This window comes from Triticum urartu, chromosome 5A, assembly GCF_056163025.1.
Source record: "Triticum urartu cultivar PI428250 chromosome 5A, HENAU_Tu73, whole genome shotgun sequence".
NCBI classification, from domain to species: domain Eukaryota; kingdom Viridiplantae; phylum Streptophyta; class Magnoliopsida; order Poales; family Poaceae; genus Triticum; species Triticum urartu.
In genome coordinates, this window is record NC_141877.1 from 360,871,702 (window position 1) to 360,880,401 (window position 8,700).

Here is an 8,700-nt window from a genome sequence, read left to right on the forward strand (position 1 = left end):
ATGATCTCAGAGTGAAACCGCGAGTTTGGTTACTCTTCGATAAAGCTCACGAGGTTCTTCATCTTCCTTCATAGCAAACTCATCGGCTTCATCTTGCACCACTTCATAGTTGGAGCGTTGAATGCTTGCGCTTCCCCGGTAGAGAGAAACAACTTGGTGCCATGCATCTTTGGCTATGGCGTAGGGCTGGAGGTGAGGAAGATCTTCGGGTGGAATTGCATCTTGGACGATGAAGAGAGCATTCTCATTGAATTGATTATCCGCGGCTTCTCTTGGAGTGAAGTTGCTTCGGTCATGTGGATAGAAACCTTCTTCAATGATTCTCCAAAGATTAGTATTCACATGATTTAAGTAACGCTTAAAGCGATAAACCCAAGAATCAAAGTCCTCATTTTTCACAATCTTAGGGGGAGGACCGACATGATTCAAATGAGTAGAGGGAATCGGTCCACCATACACAAGTGGAGGTTCCACATGGGCAAAGACGCCGGTGCCATTCTTACCACTAGACGAAGGAGCTTTTTCACTAATAGCATCCCTCTTGTCGGAGTTAACATCTGTCACCTTGTTAATGGGATCACCCACTTTCAAAGGTGCGGTGGATAGTTTAAGCCCTTCTATGAATTTATTAAACATGCTTTCTACCTCGGTCGTCATGGAAGTTTTCAATGTTTCCAAGGCCACATTGAATTCCTCACGAGAGACCGCGGTTTCCCCATCGCCCGTAGACGAGATCGGATTCACACCGGAGTGCTCCTCCACACCGTCTATGGTGTCAACCATACTCTTCAGACGGCAAAGTCCTTAGTAAAGAGACGAGGCTCTGATACCAATTGAAAGGATCGATATAGTTGACTAGAGGGGGGTGAATAGGCAACTAACAATTTTTAGCTTTTCTTTACCAAATTAAACTTTGCATCAAAGTAGGTTGTCTAGATATGCAACTAGTTGGGCAACCTATATGATGCAACAACAACAAGCACACAAGCAAGCAAGGTATATAACACAAATAAGCTTGCACAAGTAAAAGGACGAGATAACCAAGAGTGGAGCCGGTGAAGATAAGGATGTGTTACCGAAGTTCCTTCCTTTTGAGGGGAAGTACATCTCCGTTGGAGCGGTGTGGAGGCACAATGCTCCCCAAGAAGCCACTAGGGCCACCGTATTCTCCTCACGCCCTCACGCAATGCGAGATGACGTGATTCCACTGTTGGTGCCCTTAGAGGCGGCAACCAGACCTTTACAAATAAGGTTGGGGCTCTCTCCACAACTTAATTGGAGGCTCCCAACGAAACCGCGGAGCTTCACCACAATGGAATGTGGCTCCGAGGTGACCTCAACCATCTAGGATGCTCAAACACCCAAGAGTAACAAAATCCACACAAGAAAGTATGGGGGAAGCAAATATCCTTTGGTGGAAGTGTAGATCTAGGTCTCCTCCTTCAATCCCTAACAATTCAACAAGTTTGAGTGGCTAGAGAGAGAGATCAGGCAAGAGAGCTTGAGTAGCATTAATGGGGAGTGAGAGAGGTCAAAGGTAGGTGGAAGAAGCACCCTTATATAGCAACCCTAAAAATCCAACCGTTACTGCGTTTTCTGTACTACAGCAGTACAACCGCTCCTTGTCCCGGTACAACCGGGACTCACAGTTTACGTGCAGAACCCTACCAGGCTGGACAACCCGACGACCAGGCGGTAGTACCGATTTAAGAGAACAACCGGACCAACCGCCCAGCCACCGCTCAACTACCGCATAGAAACAATAGGGAGTCACCCCTGAGTGCGGTAGTCGAGCGGTACAGGACCGGTGCAACCGCTTGGCCTTGAGCGCTCGGGATGGCTAAGTCCTGAGCGGTAGAACCGCTCCGGGCATCGGTGGTACTGGTACGACCGGACCAACCGGGCCACCACCGTCTGAGTACCGCATCAAAAACAGAAGTCTGACCGGTACTTGGGCGGTACTTGGCCGGAACAACCGCCCTAGTCATTGCCGAGCATGTTGGCGGTACCACCGCCCGGAAGCAGCGGTACAACCGCTCGAACAAAACTGGTAAGCGTCAAGAACCAGCGGTACAACCGCTCGAACAAAACTGGTAAGCGTCAAGAACCAGCGGTACAACCGCGGTACAACCGCTGGGAAGCCACAGTAAGCAGTAGGATAAGAAGGGAAGAGCTCTCTCTCACAACTAAGGAAGGCAATAGAGGGGAGAGGAAAGTGTACGTGAAAAGATTTCCCCAACTCTTTCCAATGTGGATTCCCTCTTGATAGTACGGGTTCCCTACGACCAAAGAGATAAAAAGCGAAGAAAAACTCCGTCTTCGATCTTTTTCTTCCAGAGAGAATAGCTATCCAATAAAAGCCTAACCACCGAGAACCTGAAGCACTTAGCACAAGATTAGACCAACAAAGGGTTGTCATCATCACCCAAAACACAAAGTAGGGAAATGCCCTTACAAAAGTTAACAATGATAGTGCAACTTATTTGTGGCACTGCCGTTTAGGTCATATTGGTGTAAAGCGCATGAAGAAACTCTATGCTGATGGACTTTTGGAATCACTTGATACTTACGAATCATGCCTCATGGGCAAGATGACTAAGACTCTGTTCTCCGGAATAATGGAGCGAGCCACAGACTTATTGAAAATAATACATACTGATGTATGCGGTCCGATGAGTGTTGAGACTCGCGGCGGGTATCGTTATTTTCTAATATTCACAGATGATTTGAGCAGATATGTGTATATCTACTTAATGAAACATAAGTCTGAAACATTTGAAAAGTTTAAAGAATTTCAGAGTGAAGTGGAGAATCATCGTAACAAGAAAATCAAGTTTCTGTGATCTGATCGTGGAGGTGAATATTTGAGTTATGAGTTTGGACTTCATTTGAAACAATGCGGAATAGTTTCGTAACTCATGCCACCTGGAACACCATAATGTAATGGTGTGTCCGAACGTCGTAATCGTACTTTACTAGATATGGTGCGATCTATGATGTCTCTCGCTGATTTACCGCTATCTTTTTGGGGTTATGCTTGAGAGACAGTTGCATTCACATTAAATAGGGCACCATCTAAATCCGTTGAGACGACACCTTATGAACTGTGGTTTGGCAAGAAACCCAAGTTGTCGTTTCTTAAAGTTTGGGGCTGCGATGTTTATGTGAAGAAACTTCAACCTGATAAGTTCGAACCCAAATAGGAGAAATGTGTCTTCATAGGATACCCAAAGGAGACTGTTGGGTACACCTTCTATCACAGATCTGAAGGCAAGATATTCGTTGCTAAGAATGGATCCTTTCTAGAGAAGGAGTTTCTCTCGAAAGAAGTGAGTGGACGAATGTAGAACTTGATGAGGTAATTGTACCTTCTCCCGAATTGGAAAGTAGTTCATCACAGAAATCAGTTCTAGTGATCCCTACACCAATTAGTGAGGAAGCTAATGATGGTGGTCATGAAACTTCAGATCAAGTGACTACCGAACCTCGTAGGTCAACTAGAGTACGGTCCGCACCAGAGTGGTACGATAATCCTATTCTGGAGGTCATGTTACTTGACCATGATGAACCTACGAACTATGAGTAAGCGATGATGAGCCCATATTCCGCGAAATGGCTTGAGGCCATGAAATCTGAGATGGGATCCATGTATGAGAACAAAGTGTGGACTTTGGTTGACTTGCCTGATGATCGGCAAGCCATAGAGAATAAATGGATTTTCAAGAAAAAGACTTACGTTGACGGTAATGTTTCTGTTTACAAAGCTTGACTTGTTGCGAAAGGTTTTCGTCAAGTTCAAGGAGTTGACTACGATGAGACCTTCTCACCAGTAGCGATGCTTAAATCTGTCCGTATCATGTTAGCAATTGCCGCATTTTATGACTATGAAATTTGGCAAATGGATGTAAAAATTACATTTCTTAATGGATATCTTAAAGAAGAGTTGTATATGATGCAACCAGAAGGTTTTGTCGAATCTAAATGTGCTAACAAAGTGTGCAAGCTCCAGCAATCCATTTATGGACTGATGCAAGCTTCTTGGAGTTGAAATATATGCTTTGATAGTGTGACCAAAGCATATGATTTTATACATTGGAGAAGTCTGTATTTACAAGAAAGTGAGTGGGAGCTCTATATCATTTCTAATATTATATGTGGATGACATATTATCGATTGGAAATAATACAGAATTTCTAGATAGCATAAAATGATAGCTTGATGTATTTACAGACTTTTGAAATTGCATGCTACATTCCCCAACAACGGGTGCATCAACAACTGCAACAGGATGTGGTGGAGCTATGGAGGCTCAAGGACAACGACTAGCTCGACGTGTGATGAAATATGAGTTTTTATTTGTTAAACTATATAATTTGTATTGAACTATTTGTTGAATTGTTTGATTTGTTTGATTTTTTGTGATGAACTATGTGATTAAAATAAGTTTATGTTAAATTTGTGTCCAAGCACGTCGAATAGGACCGAAATTCGGTAGTGGGCCATTTTACGTTGAAAATGGACTGTAAAGTGTGCCAATTTGCGTTGAAAGTGGAGCGAAATCGGCGCCTACGTGTGACCCGTCTTGCCAAACACTGCCCCGCGTGCTAGCTCGTCCGCCGTCCGGTCCCCTCTCCCGAAACCTCCTGCAGCTCCAGCAATGGCACGGAAGAGCGAAGGGAAGAAGACCAGAACCAAAAGAGACCCACCTTCCTCCACCACGGTTCCTCCCCTGCCGCCGGTGGAGCCACAGGCTACGGCGCCGGACGTCTCGATCGAAGTGCTCGCCGAGTTCGACATCTTCAGCATTCTCCGCCGTCTCTGCCTCGCCGACCTCCTCCGTGCCGCCCTCGCCTGCCACCGCTGGCGCCGCCTGGCCGCCAGCTGCCTCCCTCGCGCCCCTCCTCTCATCGGCCACTTCTTCCACCCAACCGAAGTCAATCCCCCGTTCCCGCTGGAGGAAACCAAGGATCCCGACACCCCCGCCGTGTTCGCTCCCCTCGACGCCTCCTCCCCGCGCCTCTCCCTCGACTTCGCTCCGGAAGCCTTCCGCTTCTACCTCTACGACTCGCACCAAGGCCTCCTGCTTTGCGAGCCGTCCGACCCCCTTCCCAAGAAGGTCATCCCCCGCTTCCTCGTCCTCGACCCGGCCACCCGCCGCCGCACGCTCCTCCCGCCCCCGCGCCGCGACACGGTGCCCGATGACCGCCGCTGGCGCAGCTCGAGGTACTACATCGGCTCCGCGCTGCTCTCCCGCGCTCACCAGAGCAAGCTCTGCTTCGAGTTTGTCTGCTTCGCCATCGACGGCGACCACCCTCGCGCCTGGGTCGCGTCCGTCGACAACGGCGACTGCAGCTGGCGCGCGCTCCCGCGGGACGAGGATGTCGTGGTCGATTTCGACCCCTGGCTGTTCGAAGGACGCTGCGTGCACGCCGCCGGGAAGATATACTGGCCCATCTGCAACTCCGAGCGCGTGCTGGTGCTGGACCCTGTCACGCTCAGGTTCTCCTACCTGCCGGCGCCGCGCGCGCTGCGAATCGACGCGCTGGCTGTGTGCAAGTACCGCGTCGGGGAGACGCCGGATGGGCGGCTTTGCTTGGTCACGGACGGCCAGCAGCAGCTGCATCTCTGGGTGCGCGGGGAGGGCATGTCGAGCGACAACGGTTGGCTTCTGGAGAGGAGGATCGTGGACTTGAGCGCGCTGTGCGACATGATTCCTGGCATGCCCAGCAACCGGATGCTCAGGACCCATTGCATCTGGCCCACCGACATGGACGCCGGTCGCACAGGGAAGGTGTTCATCAAGACCTGGGGATTTGGGCGCTACACCTACGATCTCCACACCGGCAAGATGGAGCGCCTGCCGACGAGAAGCGGCAAGGACTATGCGCACCCCGTCTTCGCCTACTCCCTGGCATGGCCGCCCACGTTCCTCGCTCCAGAGGACTGACTTCGGTAAACCCTGTCGCCATTTTTGTCCAGCGATGTTGCTCGCTCTTTTGCACACTCGGATCAGTGTTTTTGTCATGTGTTTGCTTGCAGTAGTTTGTTCCATGTGCATAATACCATGAGTAAGTCAAGTGCAGTGGCTTTGGAGGCACAAGTGTATCCATGTAAGGTTATAGGCAGTTCTTCTTGCAAGATAGGTAGGATACAGAGGAAGTAATGTTTATTTTTACATTGCATTTTGTACATTAGGTTTACATTTTAAACCGCCCTGTATCTCTGATTTCCTTGCTCGTTTTGATTCGTTATAAAATATCTTTTAGGTTACCTTTATAGTACCCAAATGCAGGCTGTTTTTATGCTGGAAGTTTTATTGAGCATGTTCCGTAGGCTTGTCGCAGGTTTAAGAACGGATCTTTTAGCTTATGTCTATGAATTATATACCTCTGAAATCATCATTAGTTTGTACCTTAATGCTTGTTTTCTCTTAGAAACTTGTCTTGTGCTACTGGGTTGGGAGCTGGTCCTTATTGTTAACATTAAGTGCATCACTTTAACTTCTGATGTCACCTTTATATTCTTTTATCTTTATAACTGGTAATGGTACAATACTGCTTGTGTATTTTCTAGTAATTGGTCATTTAGAAGATCAAAAACTATAATGGATATTGTAACATTCTTATGATTAGATATGCGCCATTCGCTATGTGATTATTGGTTAAGTACTTTGTACTCCTCTCTGTATGAAACCAATTCATAGTTTTGGTTTTGTTTAGGGACTTTTAGCCTAGAAGATAGCCCACTTATTTAGCTTTCTTTTCATACTACCATAACTGTCAAATGGTCTGAATTGGAGCAATCTTTCTGACAGCTCTTTGATAGAATTCTAAACGGTAAACAGCATAGACATGAGCCTAATGTTCTGGTTAGGAGTCAGTTTGATTTTTTTACTACTTGCTTATCTTGTATGCTGGTACAATTATATCGGCTTATTTCAGTGCAAATTTGGTAGCTGATACTTCTGTCATTTCTATGATTCAAGCCGTGTGGTGACTTGTAAAGGAACTGGCGCATCCTATTTTGAAGTCAGCTCTTGATACGCAGGTCATCACTTCCTCATTGTGTGCCATCTCTCTCGGGGAAGCTCTGATTATCTTGGCCTGTATGAGGCCATTTAAGCAATCTTTTGATGCTATGCTATCCAAGCATCATTTGGATCCGATGATATTCAGCAAGGCGTACTGTTAAATTAAATTATGCTTGTTTTGGACAATCCCTTGCTTTAGTCTATTCAGTAATATTGATTGAGTTTTGACTTTCCTATTGTTCTGTCTTGCCTTGGTAATTTGTGGGTTTGGCCATTGTGAGTTTGTGATTGTCAAATTAGTACTCGCTCTGTTCCAAATTTGAACTAAAACCACGACGAATAATTTGGAACGGAGGGAGTAGCTTTGTTTTGTGTATCTAGCGATAGTTGAACATCTTGAATTTGGATGGTAGTGCTAGTTTACACACACCTTGCTTGATTCTTTATCGCATTCAGCCATCGCTTGCAGACAATTGGGATCCACACAATGTTCAGACTGTAAACCACTTGGGTAGGAAAATAGAAAGGTAGCGCCTATACAGCGCCGGTTGCGCCAGCTGGCTCGCCCGCTTTGCCCGTTCGCTCCCTTCGCGCCTGGCGTGCTTCCCTTCGCCAGATGGTTTGTTTTTTCATTCTCTAAAAAAAAGCTACTAGTTATTTTTTTGTTTTTTTATGCAGTTGGTCCCCTATGAAAAAGCCTAGCCGGTTTTTCATAGTACTTTTAAAAACAATTGTGAGATGAAAAACGTTTACATATTTGAAAACAAAACCACGAATTAAGGAAAAAAAGGAATTTGAAAAAGTTCACAGAATTGAATAAATGTTCCCAAATTTGTGGATTTGAAAAATGTTCATAAATTTTAGAGAAGTTCGGGATTTGAATAAAAGTTCGTGAATGTTTGGTCCTGAAAAAGATCATAGTTTTGAAAAAAGTTGGAATTTTTAAAAAAGTTCATGAATTTAAATTTTAAAAAGTTCATGAGTTTTAAAAAAATCATGAATTATAATTTTCAAAAAGTTATTTGAAAAAACACAAAATTTAAAATTATTCACAAATTTGAAATTTTAAAAAGTCATGAATTTGAAAGAAGTTCATGAATTTGAAGAAAGATCATGGATTTGAAAACAACTTCATGAACTTAGAAAAATCATGAGCTCAAAAAACTTTACAGGATTAAAAAAATCATGGATCTAAAAAAAAGTTGACAAACTCGAAAAAGTTCAAGGGTTCAGAAAACGTTAACGGGATTCAAAAAATCCATGGACTCGAAAAAAATTCGCAGATTTGGAAAAAGTTCTTCAATTTTTTAAAGTTCACGGATTTGAAAAAGTTCATCAATTTTGAAAAAAGAAGTTCATGGATTTGAAAAGGTTCGTCGTTTTTTGAAAAGAAATCACGGATTTGTGAAAATTCATGGATTTTAAGAAATAGTTAAGTAAAACAATTTGCAAAAAGTAGAAAAATCACATATTTGCCAACATTGAGCAACTTGATGCGTGCACCACAAATCCGTTCCCGGTTGGACCAATAGTGGGGAATTCACTGTCTATATATAGTTTCGTACATCTCAATACGACAAAAAAGTTGGAGCGCTGCACAAAATTCGGATGCCGCCATCCACCCAACCATAGGTAAGCCTCCATGTTTTTGTTTCGAGAGCGAACCACTA

General features: G+C 44.9%; 1 protein-coding gene across 1 annotated transcript; it reads left to right on the plus strand.

Annotated features, from left to right (window-relative positions):
- Nucleotides 1-4,587: 4,587 nt before the first annotated feature.
- On the plus strand, nucleotides 4,588-7,310 carry LOC125556006 (uncharacterized). Its single transcript, XM_048718810.2, has 2 exons — nucleotides 4,588-5,952; nucleotides 6,986-7,310. The coding sequence occupies exon 1, from the start codon at nucleotides 4,658-4,660 to the stop codon at nucleotides 5,945-5,947; it is 1,290 nt and encodes a 429-aa protein (XP_048574767.1). The 5' UTR covers nucleotides 4,588-4,657; the 3' UTR covers nucleotides 5,948-5,952; nucleotides 6,986-7,310.
- The last annotated feature ends 1,390 nt before the right edge of the window (nucleotides 7,311-8,700 follow it).